This window comes from Bos grunniens, chromosome 5 (assembly GCF_055505025.1).
Source record: "Bos grunniens cultivar Pamir isolate PY7600 chromosome 5, Bosgru_T2T1.0, whole genome shotgun sequence".
Classification (NCBI taxonomy): domain Eukaryota; kingdom Metazoa; phylum Chordata; class Mammalia; order Artiodactyla; family Bovidae; genus Bos; species Bos grunniens.
The window spans coordinates 35,613,965-35,640,569 of NC_141169.1; the positions used below are offsets into that span (position 1 = coordinate 35,613,965).

General features: G+C 39.6%; 1 protein-coding gene across 5 annotated transcripts in view; it reads right to left on the minus strand.

Annotated features, from left to right (window-relative positions):
• Positions 1-26,605, minus strand: part of ANO6 (anoctamin 6) — a 235,661-nt gene that overhangs the window by 6,821 nt on the left and 202,235 nt on the right. For 3 of the 5 annotated variants that reach the window (XM_086399802.1, XM_086399801.1, XM_086399803.1), the window contains 7 exons: positions 22,727-22,952; positions 21,523-21,692; positions 21,214-21,311; positions 15,659-15,789; positions 8,260-8,465; positions 3,789-3,988; positions 1,765-1,870 (listed from right to left, as the gene is read on the minus strand). In XM_086399802.1, the coding sequence (XP_086255928.1) occupies positions 1,765-1,870; positions 3,789-3,988; positions 8,260-8,465; positions 15,659-15,789; positions 21,214-21,311; positions 21,523-21,692; positions 22,727-22,952 (1,137 nt within the window). Of the gene's footprint in view, positions 1-1,764; positions 1,871-3,788; positions 3,989-8,259; positions 8,466-15,658; positions 15,790-18,898; positions 20,767-21,213; positions 21,312-21,522; positions 21,693-22,726; positions 22,953-26,605 lie in introns of those variants that run through there. The other 2 variants (XM_086399805.1, XM_086399804.1) reach the window with 1 other exon arrangement.

Genomic DNA, 26,605 nt, shown 5'->3' on the forward strand with positions numbered 1-26,605 from the left:
ATTTCCATCTGCTCTGAGACAAATCTAGCCTTTTGTGTGGTCCCTGGCTGAATCTAAGGGTCTGAAGTTCAGCTCTTCTGGCTCACTCTGACCCAAGGCTTGGTCTCTTTGAACCTTTAGTTGGAGGCCTAATAACAGAACTTGTTCTCAGAGCACTCCTGGACTTCAGAGGTGCTCACTACTCTATCTTAAGCCATTATCTTTTTTTCCTCTTTTTATATTCTCTTTCCTTCTAGTAAGCTTAAAACTGCAAAGGAAATTATGTTTCTAGCTGGTTCTAAATGTTTTATAGTGAGATGGCCCCTCACAGTATCCAGTCCATCATGATATCAAATGGAGCCGTCTAAACACTGGCAACTACATATTTGAATATAAACTAGTAACTCTTGTCAACATATCAGACACTGCACTCTACTTGTGATACAGTAAACTAATGAACTACTTTCCTCAGTTAATTTTTGATAACTATTTAAAAAAATACTAGAAAAATTATCTAAGCCAAGTAGCCTGTCCCCAAACCAAATACCTCCTGTTTCAGCCTGTTTAGCTGCTAAGAGGAACCATGCGCTTAGTTCTAGTCAGTGAGATGCAGGTGAAGGTCTGCTCCAGGGGCTTCTGGCAAAACTTTTTCTTTCCTAACATAGGCACAGGTATGGCTAGCATCACCCTTTTTCCTTCTTCCTGCCTAGAACATAAATGTGTTATTTGGAGTTGTGGTAGTCATATTACAACCACAGAGTGACATATAATGAAAGTAAGCCTACAGAAGACAGATACATTCCTTACACCAGGGATTTGGAGTTGATCCAGGAGTACCCACCTGCTTCCAGTGAAATCTGCTATGTGGGAAAAAAAATCAACTCTTACTTGTTTAAGCCACTGTAGATGGGTTTTTCTGTTTCCTGCAGTTAAACGAAATCCTAACTGACCACACCAATCAAATAACTTCTGAACCTTTAGAATTTAGTAGTAGTTATTCACTCAGTGTAAGAAGTAAAGTTGGCTAGATCAATTTCAAATTGAATAGCTGCCTTAGTATTTTTCAGAGCTGGTAAATTTCAGGGATGTAAAAAACTATTCTAAGAAGGTTTAGTGTGAAAATGCAATACAAATAAACTATTATAGCCATAAAAGTTTCTCCAGGAAGATATCTTACTTATCTTGAATAAACTTCTTCATAGCCTAATACGGAGCCCAGTTCCCCAAATAAAAAGGCCTTCAATTAATACTGAACTGAAAGGAATTGAATCTCCCTAAGCCCACATGCCAGAGAAGGCAATGGCAGCCCACTCCAGTACTCTTGCCTGGAAAATCCCATGGATGGAGGAGCCTAGTAGGCTGCAGTCCATGGGGTCGCTAAGAGTCGGACACAACTGAGTGACTTCACTTTCACTTTTCACTTTTATGCATTGGAGAAGGAAATGGCAACCCACTCCAGTGTTCTTGCCTGGAGAATCCCAGGGACAGGGGAGCCTGGTGGGCTGCGGTCTATGGGGTCGCACAGAGTCGGACACGACTGGATTGACTTAGCAGCAGCAGCAAGCCCACATGTTTTTAACTTTACAGCAGATAACCAACTTTATTTAATTACTGAAAGCATTATGGGTATTCTCAGGTCAAATATAACAAATGTTATAGAAATAATTATTAGCAAGAGATAAGACATATTATGTATTTTAAGTCAGAAGTGACAACACTTAAAAGTTAATAAATGGTCTGCAAAAACACTGCCTTATAAACTATTTCAAAGTGAACTTTTCTTACCTCCATGACAATGATAAAAGCCAGCTTGGCTGCAATCACATGCCAATAATAGATGTTGTGTTTATACTCTTGTGGGTGTCCAGGAGGGTACCGGAAATCACGATACCTGGAAAAAAGATGGGGGCATTTAAGGAGATCATTTTTTCTAATCAAAAGTAAACAAGGGCCCATTAAAAAGGTCATACTTAATGCAACACTCTTTTAAATTGGTCATCTCATAAATTTTCTCCAAGGGTTTCTGGGTTTGTTTTTTTTTTTTTGGCCATGCCATGTGGAGTCTCAGTTCCCTGGCCAGAGACTAAGCCTGGGACCACGGCAATGAAAGCCCTGCATCATGACCCTGAGGCTACCGGGGAATGCCCAGATTTTCTCTGGGAGTTTAATTTGATGACAAAACCCTGAAATAACTACTCTAGTAATATTTCATGTAACTTACAAGATGGTAATGATGGTTTCCATCTTTGTAAAAAAAGAACAGAAATATCAAAATTTATCCCTGCTTCCTCAAAAGAGTGTAACTAAAACAAATTACCATATTTTCAGAAACATGCTACAGAGAATATTACCTATTTTTTATAGTTTTCTTACCTAATTTCCTTGTTGTCAGACATCATATGCTATTGCTTGAGTGTATCTCCCTTAGGCAGCAAATCTCTAGCTTTCCACCTGTAACCTATTAGACCTGGAAGTTTAATTACTCTTTAGAATTATGTAAAGTAAGAGTAAGCCAGATGCAATGTGTGATTCTGAAGAGGCTTTGCTATGTGTAATCTAGAAACATTTATTTGGGGCTTATTTATGGTTTTTTCATTGTGTTGTAGAGAATGTGAATAGGAGACAGCTTTGAGGAGTTTAAATTTTAAAGTCTCTTTAGGTTTTAGACTTTGATTGAAAAAAACAAAACTACGATACCATACAGTCAACAAACTTATCAATTAATAACTTAGTTGATGTACACTGTCCACAGTTGATCTTATCAGCCATTAAAATCAATGCAGAGAGCTTTGGAATACTTTTAGAGAACACTGCTAGGCTGGGCTGAGGTATCAACTGTTTTTGTCTCTGTATTGCTTTGTTAAGTGATGATACTATTTTGTCATCATTCAGTACCGTCAGGTTGTGGTTGAATAAAATATTAGTTGTAACAACTGAAATATCTTGCTTTTTGGAACTCTCGGAGTTTCTTAATTTCTAAGATGTAAGACTTTCCCCCGAATAAGTCTTTCGGTAATCATTTGAAACTCTCATTTTAACATCGTGCCTTATGGGGGTTTCCCTGGTGGTACAGTGGTTAAAAATCTGCCTGCCAATGCAGGAGACACGGGTTCAATCCCTGGTCCAGAAAGATCCCACATGCCATGGAGCAGCTAAGTCCCTGCACCGCAATGTCTGAGACGGTGCTCTGCAATAAGACAAGCCACCACCACGAGAAGCCTGCACACCACAAGGAGTAGCCACCATTCGCTGCAGCTACAGAAAGTCCAGCAGCAGCAATGACGGTCCAGCACAGCCAAAAATAAGCAAACAAATCTTTTAAAAAGTTATAGGTATACTTTACAATTTGTAAAAAATAAAATACAATCCTGCCTTTAATACAATCAAGACTTTAAAACTTAAACTCCTCAAAGCTGTCTCCTATTCACATTCTCAACAACACAATGAAAAAACCATAAATAAGCCCCAAATAAATGTTTCTAGATTACACATAGCAAAGCCTCTTCAGAATCACACATTGCATCTGCTTACTCTTACTTTACATAATTCTAAAGAGTAATTAAACTTCCAGGTCTAATAGGTTACAGGTGGAAAGCTAGAGATTTGCTGCCTAAGGGAGATGCCTAAGGTTTGGCTTGAAAGTTCTAATCTTAATCTATAGTAACTTTTATATTTTATACTTTTTTAAGTCTGATTGAAAAGAAAGCGAGGAAAAAAGAAATCTAGCAACTTCACTTAAATACCAAATAGAATGATATTACAATGAAAAAGAAGACATGTATTTTTAAACACTTGGAAGTAGAACTTGCCTGCACGTGTCATATTTAGACCCAGCGTATGGGTTTTCCTTGACTCCGCTTTTGAAGTCGGCAGTATTGAAGATGGAGAGGCTTATGTTGATGTATCCTTCCATTGAGTAGTCTAGGTGGTCCCCATATGGCGGGATGGAGAAGGACCAGTAATACACCAGGCGGGGGATCATGTCTGATGTGAATGCAATGATCATGGCCTGTGTTGGAAGAAAATGGTAGAGAGGGTATTAATTTAGAGCCTTTATAGCTAGGGTTAACAGACATGCCAAAATTACATTTTCATCAGTTGAGTGTTTTAAATTAAAAATTCAGGAATTGTCAAATGGATATAAGTAGTGAATGTCCTAAAACTTTCGAGCAGCTGCTTTAAAGTAGTTTGTTTGCTTTTGGTCTTTGAAGGGAATGTCCAGCAGTTCACCTGCAGTTCAAAAGCAAAGCCCTGATAGTTGCCTATTATGTATCTTAAGTACAGTAAGAATAATTGTAGACTAGGGTATTGTGGATAACTCGAGAGCCACTTGCATATGTTACATGTAATATATTTTTTAAAATAGAATATAATAAAATTCAATCAACCCTGGAGCACTACTTGATATAATTTAATTTTTATGATTTAGAAAGTCCTTTTGCATGTGAAATACTAAGATCAATATTATGGAAATAATCTGGCTTTATATGATTCCTTTGTAGATAAATAATTGATAAAAATTGCTTTTTTAATCACTGTCTCTTAAAAATAGAATACTAACTGATAACAAATATTTTCCTTCAAATTTATACTTTCTCCCCTATAGTATCTTGACTTGTTGAGATAACTCAACCCCACAGTCTGATTTAAACTTTCAGTATATACTTATGTCTGTTGCTTCATTAGAGAGCAAGAATTCTTTACTATTCAATAAAATATAGTAGCAAGAAACTGTGTTGGGATTGTTCTATTCACATAATCAAGCAATGATATCTATTTTGTTAGACTTAGTGTCTAAGCCTTTCAACTTCCAAAAGGTTAAATGGATAAAGACAGAAAGATTATAGTTATCAAAAAACTTTAAGAGAGTTTAGTGTGTTTCCAGATTAAAGGAATAAATATGGATCAGTCTTAAATCTGAATCTGTGTCAGGAAGACTTTCATTAGGATCTAAAGCTATTATTAATTACATGAATTCTCTCCAGAGTTCAAATTTGGGCTTCAAACTCTCCAACATGTAACACTGGTGTCACAGAAGGAGAAAGTAATGAATATGCTTCAATCCAAATTCTATGTGAGTAAACAAAGCTAGATGTTTCAGTCATTTCTGAAGCAGAAGAACAGACATGTTTTGCACAACACGATTTTAACAGTATTCATCTGAACATATGGTTTAGACACAGTGAGACCACAAGCCAACAAAGATCTCATGCAAAGCAAGAAAAACAACTGAGGGGCTTTTCTATTGCAAAATTTCCCCTACCAGAACCAGCTTTGTCATTTCCTCTGATGTAAAGTCTCTCTGGGTGTGTATTCTTGCCTGTTGGTGATGGTGGTGGTGCTGTAAGGCAACACTATTTTACTTTTCCCAGAGTTCAATAGATTAAAATTTCCTGTTATCATTTAACTCAACTAGAGCTTTTTACAGAATCACCTGCAGATGTGCTTCAAGAAGCTATGCAAATTCCAATACGGAAGATAATTCTATTGTCTTTTGACAAGATACTTTTTCCTCCTGAATCAGCTGCTCTAAGACACATTGCAGGAGCACAAATAAATGCAGTGTGCTTCATTTCCCATGCTGTTCCAAACACAATTTTCCATTTATATCAAAATAAATTAAAATTGGTCGTCAATAGCAGATGCTCTGGCATGACACAACAATGTCAATTCAGCTTATTTATTGAACCAGCAGCTTTAAAATGAATGATTTTATACCAAACTCTGGCCTGATGCCCTTTCAAATCCTGAGGAGCTGTTCTCTTCTTCCTCCTTCCTAAAAGTTCCCCTATTATGGAAAGCTAGCTGTTACTGAGCATGTGAGGTTGGGAAGGCACAAATTAGGTATGTGAGGGGATAAAATACATGTTTAATTCTTATAGAATTATATGCAAGCGGACCTGCACCTTGGAATCTCTAGCACCTTAATATGGAAAAAAGGACTGTCCATAGTTTAATTAGGCTTCCCTGGTAGCTCAGATGGTTAAGAACCTGCCTGCAATGCGGGAGACCTGAGTTCAACCCCTGAGTCGGGAAGATCCCCTGAAGAAGGGAATGGCAACCCATTCCAGTATTCTTGCCTGGAGAATTCCATGGGCAGAGAAGCCTAGTGGGCTACAGTCCATGGGTTCGCAAAGAGTTGGACATGACTGACCAACTAACGCTAGTCACTATAGTTTAATTGATAATTGAATAAACAATTTTTCTAGTGTATAATAAGCCAGCACCTGAATTATAAGAACAAACAACTACTGGATGAGAACCAGTAGAACCAATCAGTGGGTACATGTGTGCTCACCCACACATGCAGGTAGAGCAGCCTTGAAGATACAGCCAATATTCCATCTGCATTAATGGTGAGGAGCCATGCTTGGTTGACGAGGAAAAGGTGCCTCATACAATTAAGACAGGATGCTTGAGTAATGGGGAGTAGGAGTCAATTGAATTTTCTGGTTAGCTGAAGGTCAAACAAAAACCTTTTAGTTCCAAACCCTGTTGCTAAAAATTTCCTTAAAGCACGTAACTCCACGTTCCAGCCTGGCTTCATGTCATATAGTATATTGAACATGACAGACTCATACTTTTCTGACTGTGGAGCTTGAAAGGCCTCACTGTCGTATTTCTGAACATCAGCCTGTTTTGCAGCGTGGTGGATGCTGAAGGTGGGGGCTATTTGGGTGAATGGAGATGGATATAACCTCACAGTTGTTTTTGTGTGTGTGATTTGCCAACTTTCTCCAAAAAGGAGAGACAGCAAGTGATCCAAATAAACTGAGGGTTCTTGGGGGGTGAAAGCTGGGTTCCACATAACTTATTGTGTAAAACTGTGACCATGGTCTAGACAGTGACATATTGTAAAATTCTTGTGCCTCTAGTTTCGACACCTGGCAAAGCTTATGGAGTTGCTGTAAATGATGCTGTGTGATGAAGATGATAACAGAGTGTGTGCATGCATGTGTGCTAAATCACTTCAGTTGTGTCTGCCTCTTTGCGACCCTATGAACTGTAGCCCACTAGGCTCCTCTGTCCATGGAATTCTCCAGGCAAGAATACTGGAGTGGCTTGTCGTGCCCTCCTCCAGGGGTGACTAACAAGAGTAGCTGCTAATATCCCAAGGACCAGGCTCTGTGCATCCCATGCACTGACTCACTGAATTCCCCATACCCCCTTTGTGGTATATAATAGTCTGAAAATATGTGACAGGAAATTATTCAATCTACAAATTGTAAAATGAAGCTCCGAAGTGTTAAGGTCTGGGCAGACGCCCCTCAGCCGGGAGCCTGACTCACAGGCACTGCCAGACTCTTTTCTCTTTCTACAAGGGTTTGTGGGAAAAGGCAGGGGACTCAAGGCAAGTGGGACTTGATTAAGAAGTTAAAACTGGAATATTATTTTGTTAACCTGGGAGTGAAATTGGCAGTGGAATAAGGCAGGAAATAACCTTGAGTGTCTGGATATTTCTGGGGAAGGAGGTTCCCTGATGGGCTGGCACTGCGAACTGCTCTGCTTGACAGCTCCCTGCCGACCTGTGGGGGCAGCAGTAGGGAAGTAGACAGACTGTTCAGACTGGTCCATAATCAGTACAGACTGCAACAAGTGAGTTCTATTCCCTCATCACTCAGACACATGCAGGACACGAAGGTGCTTAGCTAATGACTAACACTGGACAGCGAAGACCAAGGGTGGGGCGAGGAGGAGAGTTGGAACCTGCCCTAAGTCCACTTCCTTGAAGAACCTCTGTCCCATGACACAAGGAAGGTAAGGAATGACGGGGAATGCACAAAGCACATACTTCTTCATCAAGTAGTTACTAGTTTAAATTGATAATTTGGAATATACAGTAAAATATGGTGGAATGACTGTTCTTATTTTAGGGTCTACAAACTCTAAATGGATAGATTTCTATTTCCATTATAAAAGTACTATTTGATAATTCCTTTTATAGTCATGCGAGGATTAAAAGAGTTAGTACCTACTGTTAATACTATTACCATGCTTCTATTGAATAAAACTAATAAATGAGCAACAAAAGCATAATAGTCACTATTGTTAGCAACGGCCTCTGTAAGAGGTCTTGTAAGTCACCAACAATAATTATAAACAAAATATATTAAAAAATAATAACAATTACATTTACAGCAACTATGTTGTTCATGTGATTGAAAGTATTAGCGTCTTCCTCCACATTATGAAATACCAAACACTGGATTCCTTAGGCAGCAACACTAATGCAGTTTTGGACTTTTCAAGGTTTTTACCCTGCGAAGCCTATTTACTCACATTGGTCACCACAGCCAGAATTGCTATTCCTTGCATGATGGGCTGCCATGCTCCGATGTCCTGGGCTTTTTCTGGCACCATGCGTCTATACTGGGTAGTCAGTTTCCACGCGTCCACTCTTATTTCCAATATATTGTTCACCAGAGCCAACAGAGGGGCCAGTGGAAAAGAGGCCACAAATAAGGTGACGAACCCAAACTGAATAACTGTCAATGGAACGGACACACATCATGGAGTGGTGGATGGATGGAAGGACAACACGTATTCCTTTACTCTTATAAAGAGAAAGGCAAACAGTGAACTCAATCCCAAAGAGAAAAGACTTTCATGGTAATAATAATGTTCAACAGTGAAAGAATCAAAACAAAAGACAAATATAAAGTCTCTGGAAAGAAGTCTAAATATAGCCTGTTTACTTCACAAATATACACAATAGGAATAACATATTTAAAAATCTTTAATCAACCACAATTACTTGTTGGCAATAAACCTGGGGCACTTTAAGTAAATTATTCATTCCCAGTGTAGAAATAGAATGTTGGGAGAGGATTTGTGATTTAGGATTAAAAAAAAAAGAAAAAGAAAGAAAAGGGATATTGTGGAAATATCTAAAGTTAAAAAGAAATAAGAAATGTACCTTTGGGAGAATGTTTAGAGAATGTTGGAGGAAATATACGGAAAATAGGCAAATGAGCAAGTTCCCCTGAGTCTGTGAATGCAAGGGCGGCACACTCTGAGAATTTGTGATACTACAAATCATGGAAATGTATGCAATAAGTGTCTTAATAAGTCAAAATATAATCCTTCAGGAGCTTTTATTTTGATATTGTGGCAGTGTGTGTGGTCCCAGTAAGTTAAAATTATGCTGGTGGCTTAGAGATTCTTTTCTCTTTGTCTGAAACCTATGTGGCTTTGCTATAGGTGGGCAGCAGAGATCAGGGTGGGGGCGGGGCGGGGGGGCAGAGGGGCTGGACCACAGGGAGGGAGCAGTGAGCTGTGATAAGGCCAGGGATCTAACTGGCAGACCTTTGAAGTAAACTACCATAGGTATTTGTAACCGAGACAGTGGATGAGAGGAAAATTTGCAGCCCCTTTAGGACTACTGCTCAGCCAAGGGGCATGGACCACTCTGGCCAAGAAGGGCAAGACTGTGGAGGTATAGCTGGGTAGGAGAAGCTGACATTTGCTTCTGATCTGAGAGGCCAGAATGTATTGCAGAAAAGCAGTCAGGGTTGGAAAGACTTGGCGGATCTACAGGCCAGGCAGGTGCCACTGTATTCAGGGAAATCAGACAGGCAAGGACCACAGCTGGGGACATCACAGAGCGTGGCACCCACAGTGATGCCAACACCCATGACTCACCCAACCCTAAAGGAACTCATCTGCCTCCAGGGGCCAGGCAAGTAACAGAAATGTGTGGCATGGGTACAGTAACTGGCAAAGTGGCAAGTGGATGTCCTAATGAAAGGTACCATATTGGAATGAGGGCCCCATGCTGCCAGGTCCCCTTCATACTCAAGAGAAGTCAGAAATTAGCACTTTATTAGCAACAAATCCAGTTAAAAATCCAAAAGAGAAAAACACAGTTTATAATGAGAACAAAGGCACAGACTACTTAGAAATAAATTAGTGAGAAATGTTAAGATGGTATGATAACTGACTTAAAAATAGAGAAAAACAAGTAATGATGAATGAATGGTATGATACACCATACTCTTAATTGGAAAGATTCAAGTTTGGGAACATATTAAATTCCTTCCCCAAAGATAAAATTTAGAATTTGAATGCAAATTTAGTTAATACTTCCAAGTGGATTTAAGGAACAAAAGCTGAAAGTTGAGGCTAAAGTTCTTCACAAAATGTATACAAGTACCCAAGTGAAATAATGTGGAGGGATGTTTAAAGTAACAGTGTTAGGGACATTTCTGCAAAAGGATAAAATAAGACCACCTCTAACAGATATTAATGTATATTATAAAGCTATGGCAATGGAAACAATTCAAAACTAGTGCATTAATAGACAGTACAAATTAAATAGAATAAATTTCAAGAACATATGGAGGTATTCATGGGATTTCAATATATTATAAAAATGATGTTTCAAATCATTAGATTCAAGTATTGAAGTAATTAGCTAAATCATTAGAAGAGCTGGTATGGAGTCTTCACTCTTGATATCAAAAGGAATTCCAGATGGATTAAACTTTTTTTTTTAACTTAAAAAAAAAAAAAGGCAGAAAAAACCAAGATGGTTTAATCTCTTCTGATATTCAGGTGAGAGGAACTTTCTAAACAACTTTTGAAACCAAGAACAACCAAGGCCTATCAAAGTAGCAAGGCAAAAAACATCCATCGAAAAAACAAAAATAACCCTCGCCTGAAACTTGCTCATGATCCTGAACTGCCCTCTGATATGCTTTCTTTTTTATTTATAAGTCACGTTTCTTGAAGAAGTCCCAACATTGATTATTTCTCTGCCATTCCAAGCTCTACGTCTTCTGCGGCCCTCACCATGGCACTGAGACTCGTCTTGCTCACTCTGTTGGTGGCTGCACACGCCAAAGCCAATGTACATATTCAGTCCTTGTTTATGATTACTAGGCAGTTCTCTCCCACCCCAGACAGCTTTTGACACGGCCAAATATTTTCTTCTCTGTGGAATGTTTTTCCCTGTTGATTTTTGTCTACTTAAATAATTTTTAAAAACCAAGGTAGAAGTGTGTGTGTACATATATACATACGTACACACACACACACATTTTACTTTTAACTGCTGGATAATTACTTTGCAATATTGTGATGGCTTTTTGCCATACATCAACACGCATCGGCCATAGGTATACATTTGCCCCCTCCCTTTTGTACCCCTCCTCCCACAACACATATTTTTAAAGACTAACTATAGTGCTTCTTATATTTTTCCCCATAGTCCTAGCAATTATGGGGCCTTGAGCTCTTGTTTTTTTCCTCCCTGTCCATTTTCATTATGCTCCTTTTAGTCAATGTTCATATCCCTCTCAAGTAAGGTTATAGATGTCTCTTTGTTCACACAAGTCTCCGCCAGTTTTCTCCCAACTGTTCTGCTGTTCTTCTCTTCGTGGATTTCTTTCCCACACTTTACCCTTTAAATGCCCCCTTTCTCCAGGGCCTCCACTCTCCACTTGGCAGGCCTGAATCATCCCAATGGCCTCAGCAATAGCTTGTCTTAGCTCCTGACTGGTGAAACCAACTTAATAATGGACCTCACCTCTCTGATGTCTCATAGACACCTCACGGTCAAAATATCCAACTTAGAACTGTTTCCTCAAAACCAGCTCCTCTCCTTGTATTCCATCCAGGAGACTTGTATTCAGTCTCCTGGAAGTTATCTCAACAATTCTATTCCTTACCTGCCACACTAGTCATCTCTGTAACACCTATCAAATCTGTCTCCTTTACCTAAGCCCATAGACTCCACTTAGGTGCTTTTGTCAGGTTATGGTGTGGCCCCCTTATATATCCTCTTCCCACCAAATATGGGCACAACATAAAATATTATCTTTCATTCTGCTGCCAGAATAATTGGATCTTCTTCACATACACATTATGCAATTTTCTTGCTTACAAATATTCCAAAGTGTCCGTATTTTTTTAAGGATAAGTTCAGGTGTCCTGGCTAAGCACACAAGACCCATCAGGGTACAGCCCTTGCTCACCTGATACTTCCACCTGATATTTCTATGGCTCCTTTGTTCTAGCCATACCTTGTTTACTTGCCGTTCTCTGAACTGGCCAAGCTGTTTCGTGTCTTTGTACCTGTGACTGCATCCATCTCTCTGCATGAAATGTCCATTCTCTCTATCACACTTTTGATAGCTACCTTCCAATCACCCTTCCAAAATCTAGTTTATCACCTGTTCTAGAAGTCTGATCTGTGCTCACCTGCTTAGCAACCCACCAAGCACTTGCTATCCCTCGCTTGGCCCTGGGAGGCCAGACACCAAGTTTTACTTGGCTTGGTATCCCCAGCAACTGATCCAGGGTTTGGCACAGCAGTTGCTCAATGTTTGTGAGATGGATGGATGAATGAATGAATGAATAAGTGATTAAGAGATGAGAGGCCTACAAATAGGTTCCATTTTGGAATGTTTATCCTGCAAAGATGAGGAAGCATCAGGGCAGGTGGTAGGCAGAAACAGAGCAGAGACGGGGGAGTGGGGGAAGACAGGCCTGGCTCTGGAGAGTGTAGGGGACGCTTGGGTGGGTGTCGCACTGTAGAGGGAAAGAAAGGAGTAGGTACAAGGAGATGTTGAAGAACCAGTGATATTAATTATAGTAAATTAGATGGAGAAAATAATACATGAAGGTAAGATCAAGTGAACATGCAAGGATGGAAGAGGTAGTACCAGAGATGAGCAGAGCCCACTTCATCACGGCCCTGCATTTCATTTATTGCACCTGCACACTGGGAAGGCACCACTAAGGAATCAAGAGACTGGTGTTTATGCTGTATAGTGTTCTAAGTACAAAACGGTACCCTATGGCTTTTAGATTTTAAATCTGACACACAATTCTTTCACCTATGTCCTGTGTCTGAGTTCTCAGAAGTCAGGACCATATACTTAGGGAAGCAGTTTTGGATAACAACCGAGAATTACTCTAATCATCTCAAAGGATGGCGGGGAATTCACTATCAAAATAAAAGAATTTCACTAAAAAAAACATGGGCCATACAGAATCTGGTGGGGGCTGCTGGGGCAATGCTACTATTCACCCAGTTAACAGCTGTATTTGTGTGTGTTGAACTCCAAGCTCAAGTCACTTAAATAAATATTCATGAGGGTCCAGGCAGCAGTGCTCCAGGTGAGGACTGGAAGATGCAGAGGCCCGAGTGCTACTTCCAACAGGATCAGTCCAGCTTGGGAGAGAAGCATGCACACAACCACATACCGTCAGGACAAGAGTCAAGTGCTACTGATGCCCAGAGAAGAGAGCAGGAAATCTGTTTGAAAAGTTGATGGCTCCTGCTGAGGCTCGGGAGGAATCTTTTCAGGTAGAAAAGGGAAAAGTTTGTCCAGGCAGAGGGGAGTTCTAGTTCCCTTCATGGGGACCAGAGCTGGTAGCTGGTCGCGAGTCCTAACCAAGCATGAGGGGAGGCCTCCAGGGTTGTCTGTCAGAAGACGGTCCCCTTCAGCAGCTAAAAAGGTAGATAGTGCTATCATTAATGAGTAAACTGTGGGGATGAGCTCACCACCACAGGCACTCTGTGTTAACTTTAGAGCAACAAAAATAATTCAAAAGGCATGTGGAAATTCTATCTCCCATAAACCCAAAGAACAAAACATAGATTTCACTCTGGTTTCGAATACAGAATAACAGACTGCCTATGCTTGGAAACCGATTAATTTTCTAATTCATTAGGAATTATGTGAATAATAGGACAACAATTTAATAAATCTAAAAAAAATTGGGGGAGGGATAAATTAGGAGTTTGAGATTAGCAGATAATTACTGTATATAAAATAGATAAATGACAAAGTCCTACTGTATAGCACAGGGAACTATATTCAATATCCTGTAATAAATCATAATGGGAAAGAAAAAAAATTTAAAAATCTCTCTATAACCACTGTTATTCCATCCTGTCTTATGCAGGCGGGTGAGGCTGAATTATTATCTTTATTATTTTTTTTAATATAGTTTCCTGCATGAAAACAGCAAGACCTTGTTGTTTATTTTATATAAAGTAGTATGTATCTGTTAATCCCAAACTCCTAATGTATCCCTTTCCCTTTCCTCCTTTGGTAACCATAAGTTTCTTTTCTATGTCTATGAGTCTGTTTCTGTTTTATAAATAAGTTCACTGTATCATCTCTTTAGATTTCACATATAAGTGATATATTTGTCTTTCTCTGACTTACTTCACTTGGTATGATAATGTCTAAGTCCATCCTTGAGAGGCCAAGTTATTTAGCTGGTAATTATTTTAATGAGACTATGAAATTCTAAAAGTCCTATCAATTTCTCCCCAAAGCATGACCATATAACTTTTGCCTTCTATACCATTTATTTGACTAACTACAGAAAAATAATTTTTTTCCAAGTTTTTTTGGTGTTAAAATAACAAATGGTATTCTGCCCCATAATATTGTTGTTATTAATGCTGATAATGACTCCAATAAGAAATATTTACAATTATGACTCATTTTGGAATACAGATAATTGTCTTGTAGTCCTTTTGAAAATAAACAGAATAAAGAAAGATAGCTTCTACATTATGGACTGCGGCTACACCCTTAATTGAACCTGGTCATGAAACATAACAAAAGCAGAAATGAAATTCAAATCAGACTTCTTGCTGCAAAGCATTGTTGACTAAAGAAACTACAAGAGGAACCATTCAGAAGCAGATGCGTTTCCACATATAATGTATATTTTTAAAAGCAATTATTTTATATATAGAATGTGACTTAATAAAAACCTCCCTCTATATGCAGACTTATAAAGGAACCACAAAGGGGTGTCTCTGCAAATACACAAACCCGCATGCATAAATGCAAAACCTGTCAAAATCCTTTCCTGTTTCCCTAAGCTTAAAAAACTGTAATTCAATGCAATGGTGAGCTGAAAGGGCACAGATACAAAACATGTCCATTGTTAGCCTTCTAGTAGATAAAAGTGTGTCATGCATAATAGAAAAGATGGTGTTTCCAATGGAAATCTATTTTGAGATGCATTCATTTAAAGGCAACCGACAGCTTAAAATCAAGTTCAAGTGAAGAGAAAGAGAGCCCAAGCAAATACTACAGAAACAGACAGAGACATCCAAGAAGGAGGGAGCCTGTATTAAATCTTAATTCCAGACCAGCAAAACAGTTTCAAATTCAAGCCAGTGAATTGCCATGAGGTCACTCAAGGAATTAGGCAGAAACCACCAACCAGAAGCAATAGATACAATGTCAAAGGCAAGTGTGAGATGTGGAGGGGGTTGGGGGGACCCTGTGACCCTTGTTCCCATGGGCTACTTGCACAGGCTTGCTCACACGAGTCTGTTCAGAAGGAATCAGCCAACAGCTGTGCTGCATGAACTCCAGCCAGGGCTGAGTCACAGCTAATAATAGCTCTGAGTTCATCTTTAGACAACAGCCTAAGTATCCTCAGAATTAATGGTGAAGATGTACCTCAATGAATATTCCATTTCATCACTGTGTAATACATTTTCAGCTTTGTGTAACACAAATATTGACAAAGATACACACAGTCACTGTATTTGAAAGCCTGATGGTATTTTACCTAGTGGAGAAAAATGGACTCCATTTCAATAGGCTAGATAATAATTTGGCTCTATAACCGATGCTTTGGGGATCCAAAGCATGCTCCAATATATTTCATGCAACCCCAAATTTCACTAGTGACTTACTCATTTCAAGATATTCATAAAATAACCCCAGTTTGCCCATGGGCTGCAGATGGTAGTCTTGTTCCCATCGTGGGGTTATCTTTTCTGCTCCTGAAACGGTGCGACACCGTCCAAACACGTTCATGACCCAGCTGCCAAAAAGATCAAATTATCAGTCAGAATACTGTCAGACCAAGAGCATAAAAGGATTACTGACATTTTGAGCTGAACACATCATCTTTCCAAGAATTCAATTTCTTGTTTTCATGCTAAATTTATTTTTATTTCTGCCTCTCTATCCCAAAATATTTTGAAGAATAATATTGACTACATACCTGGTTTTATCACAACTGTAACTATGATTTGTCCTCCTACCTTCTATTCATGTGGGCATTTTAGTTTTTTCAAAATACTTTTCCCCATTTGATTAACTTTAGCTCCGCCCCCTGCCCCCACCATTTTCCTGCTCTTATCCAAAGTGATCTTTGCAGACTGAAAATTACCAGAGAAAATAAACAAGGCATAGAGGCCAGAGTGCGTGTGTGCTCAGTCACTTCTGACTCTTTGCCTGGCAAAATACTGGAGTGGGTTGCCGTGCCCTCCTTCAGGGGATCTTCCTGATCCAGGGATCAAACCTGCGACTCTTGTGTAGCAGGCGGATTATTTACCTGCTGAGCCATCAGGGAAGTCTGGAGGCCCATGTGGTCGAGGGCAAAGAGAAAAGTAAGTCTGTTGATTGTGGGGGTTGGAGCCTAGGAGACCACAGTGAGGTTTGGGCATTATTTTACACTGAAGGAAGTGGGGAATCATTGAGGGCACTGTGCAGAAAAGTGACATCCTTTGACTTTGGATAAGACAGATCCAAGGCCCTATTTTCAGCTGAACAAATTAAAGACCAAAGATGTGACATATTTCTTCAAAGTCAGTGCAGAGCTCGGAGGAATCCTGGCCCAGTGCTGGAAGCTGCCCTGCAGAGCAGTCCTGTGTTTCCTCTTGGGTATGTGTTTTTCTTTCTCAGAAGATTCTGGGCCAGCTGAATGCCCCACCCCCCTCTACCCTTTTTAATGGCAATTTCTCTTGAAAAGAAATTGGAAACAGTTGGCATTGAAACAAGGTGTGCAGCTCTAGCTTATAGGGCTGTTGTCCCCTGAAATAACAGCTGGCTTGTGGTTTACTTGTCGAGTTCATCAGAAGATGCACCACAACAGCAAAAAACGTAGCATCTGGTTAAGCTCTGGCTGATTACACAGCACATTTATAAGGACTTCACTGTAAAGACCACTGTATGTGTTGCACGTGAACACCTGTATGTACACACATACCCACGCACCCACACAGAGTATAAGATGTGAATTACAAATAGCTGACCATGCTGGGTTTCCCAGTGCTCCTGATCTCAGTGTTAACTGCTCACTGACACTTCCCCAGGCTTGCTAAGGGGAGATTTCTCTACAAGCAACGGTGCCCTTGGCTTCACAATCTTTCCCTACTTCTTTCTTCTTTGACATCAGGGGAAGAGCAGGAGGCTGTGGAAGTGGAGGGGATATGGGTTCAGACATATCCCTGGATCTGAATCCACACTTCTTATTCGTTATAACGTTAGTCAAGTTTACATAAAATGGGGTGATAAAACCTACACTGCCCAGGGTTGTTGTCAGAATGAAATGACTCAGAACAGATGAGGATTTAGCAAACTTGCTAACACATCAAAACCCCCTGTGTGAGATTTTCTTTTGACGAACAGAGGCTAATTGGCTGAGGCCAACAGTAAATGAGAGCAAAGTTATTTAGAGTCTTGGCTTGCATCTCACTTCAGCACTTACAAGAATGATGTGGAGCACTTGTTGCTGGTGTTACTTCCGAGGCCGCAACCCGGAGCTCTGTAATCAAGTCTGAGGTTTGGCCGGGAATGCACCGTTCTTCAGACATTCCAAGGGCCCTTGTGGTACACGTGGCAACAAAGACCACACACATCCATCTCCCTTCGTGACACCCAAACTCAAGATCACTGGGTTCTACTGGTTTAGTTTTTGCTCTGCCCTCACACTTTCAGCCTCAGCCTCTCGCGAAATCCTCTCCAGGCTCCAGAGAAAACGATCTTTCACGGTCAGGGACCCAAATCCATCATGACTTGGATTCAGGATGAAACTTCTGTCCTGGCAGCCACTTGCATGACTGACTCATCTGGCTCTTGTTCCTTGTACTGTATTGCCTCCCACCACCAATCCTATTAGGTCAAATCAGAAGTCCCGACTAGCCTGCTTTTCTGAGCTTCACACTCTGAACCTCGTGCTCAGTCTGAGTTGAATGGCTCATCTGTAGCAGGAAATCTTGGTTTGAAGTCCATCTGTTATTGTTCGTGGTCTTTTGGGTTTTTCTATTGGGTTATGATTCTAGTACAGGAATATCAATTTAATTGCCCATGAGAATCACCTATAAAACTTTAAAAAAGTATAGACACACTGGATGCTTCTTCCCCTGGTCAAGGCTGGGGAAAAAGATTCTTCCTCTAAGCGTGGGTTACAAAGTAATTTTCTTAGGAATGGACCATGCATATTAGTCAAACACTATCATAAAAAAAATTGCCCTTTATTGAGTATTTACTACATGTAAAGTGTGGTATGAAACACTTTACACCTCATTTTGTCTTTGTCTCTTTATTACCACATTTTATCCATATATTATAGATCATCACCATTTCCTTTTGACATATTTAAATGGTGTGAAAATAGCCACTAACTTTTGTAAGTTTTCTTTCTCCTTTCTATGTGTTTTTGGAATCGGTGTAGTTCTGATAGCAAAAGAAACTGATAGATCTATGTTAGAATGTTGTATGAAAAAGGAAGGAAGGAAACTGGCACCTTTATAAAGAGCAGAAGCTATTCTCTAAATGGCCTAATTTTTTAAAAAAATAATTTATTTATTTGGCTATGCTTGGTACTAGTTGCAGCACACGGGATCTTTGATCTTCTCTGTGTCATTCAGGACCTTTGTGGCAGGATGTGGGATTTAGTTCCCTGACTGAGGATAGACCCTGGCCCGCTGTACTGGACGCATGGACCCTCAGCCACTGGACCACCAGGGAAGTCCCGAACTTGCCTAACGTTTAGCACTCCCAGTTTTCAGAGAAGGGAAACAGAATTCAAAACACATTACCTAAATATTCTAGGTGAGTAATCAAAATATCTGAAGGCAAAGTTCAGCTCACAAGAATTTACAAAAATATGTTTCCTTAAAGTGAAGGTATAGACAAACCACTGATACTATAATGTATCCTTTATTTTTAACTATTTCACATGAACAAATTCCATTTTGTATGAATTTCTCAGTACTGGTTTAGGAAATATACCCTTCTCCTTGATTGTTTAAATCAGAAAGTAGCTCACTGATGAATTATTCACTAACACTCAGTGTTAGGTAACTAACCTATTTCCTTCAGAAAATGCTTTTTTTTTTTTTTTTTTTTGGTAATCTGAGTTAAGCTTTTCCTCTATTTGATACATTCATTTTCATATGGAAACATAGTATTATTTGCACACAACCTACTTTTACTCATCTGGAAAAAATCTAACTGTGAGCCCAAGGTAAGGATTGTCTACTGCACAGTAGGGCAAAAAAGTATTCATTTCACAGCTAAGATCAGAATCTGTTTTTGAGGGAAATGGATGGAACTGGAGAAAAAAGGATGTCCTTATTTACAGACAGACCCTGATAATTCACACTGAAGACAGAAGATAAAGCTCCAGTGAAGAAATGTGGAAGGACATGCTGAAACCCAAAAGGTTTTGCTCTTCAAAAACAGAAAAGAAAAAAAAAAAAAAGTCAAGAAATTAACTGCTCTACAAAGAGAATAAACAGAAACTTGGTAATGAGGGAGAGAGAAGAAAGGTTAGGAGAGGGAGAAGAAAAGATGAGAAGGAAGCTGGGTGTGGTGGCAGGAAGACAGGGCAGAATGTTCGTGTTCTGGAGCCTACAGAGAAGGGTAATAAGTAAACAGCAACAGCAAGATCCTCAGTAGTACAGTGGGATGAAAGACTAAAGAGATGGAGTTTGCATTTCGAGAGTCAAGTTGCCTAAGTTTCTCCTCCACGCCCCAAATGTCAATAAGGCCTGCTTGTGTGAGTGGTTTTGGAGGACGTTGAGAAGGTTGCATTCAGCATTCAGGCTGGCAGGAGCAGAGTACCGATGTGGGAGCAAGACAAGAGAGGGATCAACAGTTTTGTGACAACAGAAACTCAGAGCCAGAAATCATCTTGAAAAGGGTAGTGTGGCAGGCAGGAAAATAGTCTTCCCAAAGATGTCCACATCCTAATCCCCAGAACATATGAAAATTATGGGTGCAGATGCAGGTAAGGGTGCTAATCAGCTGACTCTATGAGAGACAAGACTTGATTATCCAGGGGGGCCCAGTGTACTCAAAGGGTCATTAAAAGTGCAAGATGGAGGCAGAAGAGAAGGTAGAGAGGGGTGTGGGAGGGAGGTGTAACCACAGAAAAGAGTCAGAGACAGGCAACCTTGCTGGCTGTGAGATGGAGAAAAGAAGTCCTAGGTCAAGGGATGCAAGTAGCCTCTAGGAGCTGGAAAAGGCAAAGATACAGATTACCCTAGAGCCTGGAGGAAGCAGCCCTGCCAGCACCTTGATGTTAGCCCAGTGAGACCTCTGCAGACTTCTGAGTTTCAGGACCCACAGGATATTAATATTCAATTTATTATTTTGTGGGGCTCCCCCCTCATTTCCTTCCAATAATCATTAACTGTGGGGATATTTGTTAAAGCAGCAATAGAATGCTAAGACAGTAAGCTGAAATATGTAGAAATTGCAGATGGCATTGGAATTGTCCACTCTGATATGGGATTGGGTTTCATTGAAAAAAACAGAGTGACCTTAGCTAACATCTGTTCTCATTTCCAGGAAAAGAACTGTAAGTCAAAACCTTTGTAGTTATTTTTGACAACTGTCTTCTAAACTGCTACATAGCATGGTGCTTTAGGACCATAAATGAACCTCTGTTCTTAAAAGCACATGGATTTGGAGCCATGGGGTTTTACACTTGAACCCACAGTAGCCTCTTATTGGCTGTGTGAACTCGGGCAAATCATTTAACCTAATGAAGACATGGATTCTTTATCTGCAGAAGGGAAATAAAAATAAGCATTGTTTGCATGATTAAATGAGAGAGTATATAAAGCACTTAATACACTGGCACATACTTAGAACTCAACAAATTATTATTACTGATTTTTAAATGCATGTATAAAAGGTGGAGAAAGTTGTAACAAGCTGTGAAAAAACTTAGTCTGAAGCTCCAACAAGGGCCATCTCTCAGAGGGCTATGATCCATCAGCCCCCAAGGATGGGCTAATAGGCAGAAACTATAGCAGATGGGGATTTATGTTTAATAGAAAGGTTTTAAAATATCATTATTAAACACTGGATACGTGCACACTGTTGGCTGGATAATAAGCAGAGAGTCTCCTCCAAGTTAGAGGTGGGCGTGCAGCAATGTGGACATGCAGGGAAGTGAGTGTGATGGGTGGGCCGTTCTATCCTCAAGATTACACAACTCGGTACTCACGGAAGTAACACTTCTTGTATGTTATTCCAGATTGCTTTTCCTCCCATGATGATTATCAGCTGCGTTGTCAGTTCAAGTAGACACCCACCTGGGTCACACTGAAATATTAAAGAGTCCCATTTAAATTTTAGATGGATCTAACATGAAATAGTCATTAATTTTATTTATTTTTCTAAAATTCTAGTTTAGGCTAAAAAAGATTGTAAGGAATATACAATGAAAATGTAAAGAATATACTTTTCATTGGGCAACTAAGAGAAAACACGCAACAGCTTAAATTGCCAAGAGAACATAACTCTATGTTCACACCTCTTCATTTCTGTATTTTCCCAGCCAATAAACTGGATCTCCTGGATAACCCACAAATTTGCCCTTAAAGAATGCGATGTAGAAACACGAAGAGTAGTAGTTGACAAACTGGAATAAGAACATCTTCATGGTTAAGCTGTTCTCATAATCAGTCTGGGTCCTTGGGAGTTCTGTAGTTAAAAGAAATGTTAAGATTTTAAAATTGCTAACAGCTTTGAGACCCTAATCAAAATCATACTGATACATGAGTTAACATGATTAAAAAAATACAATTCAGTTTCCATTTCAGCTGTTCTGAATTTCTTAATGTAGCTACAATGTTAATTCCAAGTTTACACATTGTTGAGTTTCCCCCCTAGGAGAAACAATATCCCAAAGGGCAAAAAAGTAGTCAACTGTTCCTTAAAATTTATAACCACAATGATATCAAATAGGCAAGCACTATCCTCTTTCAGTGTAAGACAGAAAATTAATGTTGAACAGTATGCTGAATGACATTCTCTTGTCTTCCTGAACTGCAATAAGGTAGGTCTGTTGGAAAGGGAAAGTTTGCTGGAAGCATTTGGGGGAAGACAAAATGGGTTGTCCTCTGAGTTTAGAATTTAAATCAGTCTTATCATTTTCAGAAGATGACCACTGAACATAACATTTTGGAGAACGACCCAGCCACATGCAGTGTGTAGGAAGCACTTAACTCTGGCTACTAAGCAGCTGCCTGGGATACAAGCCAGAAAGAAGAAACATTTACAACAATCGCCAGAGCTGATGAGAGTGGAGCTATATTAATATGAACAGCGTGGGGGGAAGACGCATAACAATCTAACGGTTTGTCCTCTCGGCAATGCGGGAACAGATTTACCACTGGCATTATGACCCTCTTCCACTTATTTGCAATAAAAAGACTATTTACTTTCAACAATAGGGTACATAATACAATGTAATTGAAAATATTATTCAGCACTGATCTGTTTACACAGAGCTTGGACATCATAATGACTGTCTTTGCTTTGTCCCTTTTACTAATGCAAACCTGGAGATAATTCATTTCTTGGACAGGCTGGATAAAATATGTTTACACTTGAAATTTTCTAAAAATTGTAACATACTGTAATTGGAATGCCTAAAATACACAGTCCCTGTTTTTACTTGGTTCTAAAAATGGCTTAGAAAAGACCCATGTTATAGATATATAGCAGGACCTTACCAAAGTTAGTAATCATGATTGCCACTTTCTCATATATAGTGTTCAGAATCATGATGATGATAAAGCTGATGAGGGAAGCAGTGATGGATGTGGCCATCTGTGGAGTTACATACTTCTGGATTGGGTCTGTTCCATTAGAGATCTTGCGAAGGTTTACAGAAAATATAACGAACACTGAGAGCCTGTAGACAATGATCCCAATAACGGAAGCAATGATCAACAGGATCTGAAAACACAATATATTAACACATCAGTGTGAGACTCGTCAATAATTATACTTTTACACTTAAAAACCGGCCCCATGCTGAAATGGACAACATGTGTTGCAAAGTGATGTAAATCTCACATAAGTGCCACAAGAGGGGTGAAAATCAGAATGTTAAATTTCAAAGAAAGCAGAAGCAATGATAGTAAGTCAAAAGAATTGGCACACCCACTAACGGATGATGCTAACAGCAGGAGCCGCTGTGAGCAGGGAAGGAGGGGTCTGTGGGAACTCTGTACTTTCTGTGACTTTTCCTGTAAACCTGAAACAGTTCTAAAATAAGAAGCCCTAACAAAAAGAGAGAAATAGGGAGAGTCTTTACAGTATCTTCAAAATGGAGTGGTAGCATGTTCTGGTAGAAGAAAAAAAATCTGTGATTGCAGAACCAGTGAAAATATCCCTTCTAGGTATGGAATTACTTAGGTTATAAATGAGCGGTTTTTGCTTAGTTGTAGTCCATGGCAACCCACTCCAGTATTCTTGCCTGGAGAATCCCCATGAACAGAGGAGCCTGGTGGGCTGCAGTCCATGGGGGTTGCAAAGAACCAGACACTATGGAGAAACTAAGCACAGGACAGCATAGCCCAAGAAAAGGATATGTTTCCTTCCAACAGAGAACCTCTCACTGACTCGAGGGGGTGGGTGAGCAGGTGCTGGTTGCTGTCTTCATCCCCACAGCTGAGGAAACCCTGAGGAGAAGCAGTGAAGCTGCAGAGGTGCCCCGAGGTCACTACCGGAAACGGCAGCAGGCAGCTCTCTGCTGACAAACGCTTCACACGCGTTTTATACTTGGATCTTGAGATCTTAAACCGGCAGTTATTTATACCTGCACCTGCACAAGATTCATTTCCCTAATCCATTGTAGTTTGACTGCACAGACCCAGGATCAGTGGGGGTGTCAAACACAGCAGACACTTCCTCACTAGGTGGGTTTTCTCTGGCCTCTGAACGGGGCACGCTGAAGGTTCCATTTTTAAACTGCATTCCTTTGAATCTACCTTCTTGGACACATTCCGGAAGCATGTATTCAGTGTCTCTGATGGCCTGTGATGACTGCCATGATAGAGAAAGCTACAGTGAATGTGAATTACGGGGCCAAGCAAATCATGTTGTTTACAGTCACAGAGGGGAGCTGGTTTCTACCATTTGGGGGCAGTAGAGGGAGCGATCACAAGCCTGGCCGCACTCCAGAGTTCAAATCCCAGCTCCTCCGCCTAGTGCAAATTATTTAGCCTTTGGGGCATTCAATTTCCTCACCCATATAATGGGGGGATAATAACAGCAACTAATCGATAGGATTATTGTGAGGCTTCAGTGAGTTACTACAGGTAAAAACAGAGCATTAAGCCCAGGCACATGAAAAGCACTATCTAAAGTTTAGCTATGATTATGGTGGCCCAAAGAGTTAAAAAGATGTTTTCCTTACTTTTGAAGCCATCAGTTTGTGGGTAAAGCATTATACTTCCTGCTCTAAACTCTCTCATTATCTCCTTTTCTTCACAGTTAAGGCTTCACACTTGTGAAAGGAAATAATACTGTGCGTGTATGTGTGAAAATTAGTTAAGGCTGAGAGAAATGTACAACACACATAGGCCACTCACTGAAATAGTTTTTTTTAAGTCTGCTAGTAATTTTTAAAATTCAGTAATCATTAATAGTTGAGATTCTTTAAATGCTTACTATTGCTTCAGCATCCACATATTTTTTAAAATCCTCACAACTGTCCTGTGAGGTAGGTAGTATTGTATTTCTTTTTACAGATGAGGAAATAGAGCCACAAAGAGATGAAGCAATAAGCTCCCAATTAAGCAACTAGTGAGAGAACTGAGATTCTCAAGTCCAAGAAACAGGAAATTCTATATGGCACTGCCTCCTACATGGTTGAATTCTAATTCATTTCAGAACTTTTACAACCTTGACATGTTTCCATTTTTCTTTAGAGCACTTAATGGGTTCAATACTTCTTAAAGAGACAGGGAAACTTTTCATCCTTCTTCCAGTTTCTTACATTTCATTTTTTCTGATCATGACTTTAATGTATGTTTTTAGAGCAAATTGTAAAGTACCCTGATTGTGGACACTGGACACTGGTTGCTTCTGCTGCCTGGGAGCTATTCCCTGTCTTAGAAAAGCACCTAGTTTTGTTTTAGGGTAAATAACCTCCTCTCTTTTTTTATTCTAGTGGTTTGGGCTCTACTGCCCACCCTCCCTGGGCTCCACACGTAGATCCCAATTGGTTTGAGATAAGTGTCTCATCCTATTGGCTCAGCACCTGATTCAAGGATTGGCAAATAACCTACTAAGAGCCACCAAGATGTGAGGACATAATGCTAGTACCCACATGATAGATGAGCTTCCTCTGTCAACATGGGAAACTGTTAAGTAGACCTTTTTTGGCTTGGATGTGACGTGAGATCTGGAAGACTGCAGCCATCGTGTGCCCTTGAGGGATGCCTAGAAGCACTATACTGGGACGCCACTGGACACAGACTGAAGTCAGAACACAACCAGCCTTGACATCATCTGGGCTACAATACCCTTGACTGAAGTCACACCTCAGACATGAGATTTTTCAGTTATAAGAACCAAGAAATCTCACCCATTCCCATTTTTGATTATTGTTTAAACCAACCGGAGACTGATCTTCTGTCACCTACAATTGAAAGACTCCAAATATCAAAATGAATAAAAGATAAAAATAGGAAAGAATGCATCTATATGTAGGCCTAATTCCTCCAGAACTATGTACTCTTTGCATCTAAAAGTTATTTTACATATTAACTTTGTTCCTAAGCCCATCATAATCTTAACATTTTTAAAGGTCATAAAGTATTTTTGTGGACATACTTTTTCATGGCTGTCCAATATTCTACTGTATGAAAGGTGGAAGGAGGACATTTTTGGCAGAGATTTTATATATGTATATATAATATTTATATATGTACATGAAATATATATAAAAATGTCTGAGTAAATCCATGCTGATTTTTATCATTTTGAAATACTTCCTGATTAAAAGTTTTTAAAAGCTGAATTAGTAGATTAAAGCATAAGAATATTTTTGACTTTTGATATGTACTGCCAAACTGCTTCCTAAGAAGGCTAGAGCAGTGTATAAATCCAGTAGTCTAGGTATGAGAGTAGATGCTCACTTGGCACTTCATCCTTAGAGTCTTATCATCTGAGAGGTGAAAAACTGTATTTCATTTTCATGTGCGTTGATTGAATTACCACTGAGGCTTGACATCTGCCATTGTATCTTTTTCCTTTCTGAATGCATATTCATCTCCTCTGCATTCTTAACTCCCGAGATTTTTGGTGTTATCTTAGAAGTGCTCTGAAGTCTTTATGTATTGAAGGAACTAGCCCTTTGTCCTATTTGTTGACAAATATTTCCTCTGGATGTTCTGTTTAAATTTAGGATGCTTTTGATGCATAGAAACTGGGAAATACTTTCCTCTGAAACTTCTTCCACATCTAGAAATTGTATATAACGACTGAGCGACTGAACTGAACTGATATCAATATTTACTTCTAATTTTTTATGATGTTACCTTTTTAATGTTTCTTTTCTGGAATTTATCACAGAATGTGGTTTAGAGTATGATTTCAAT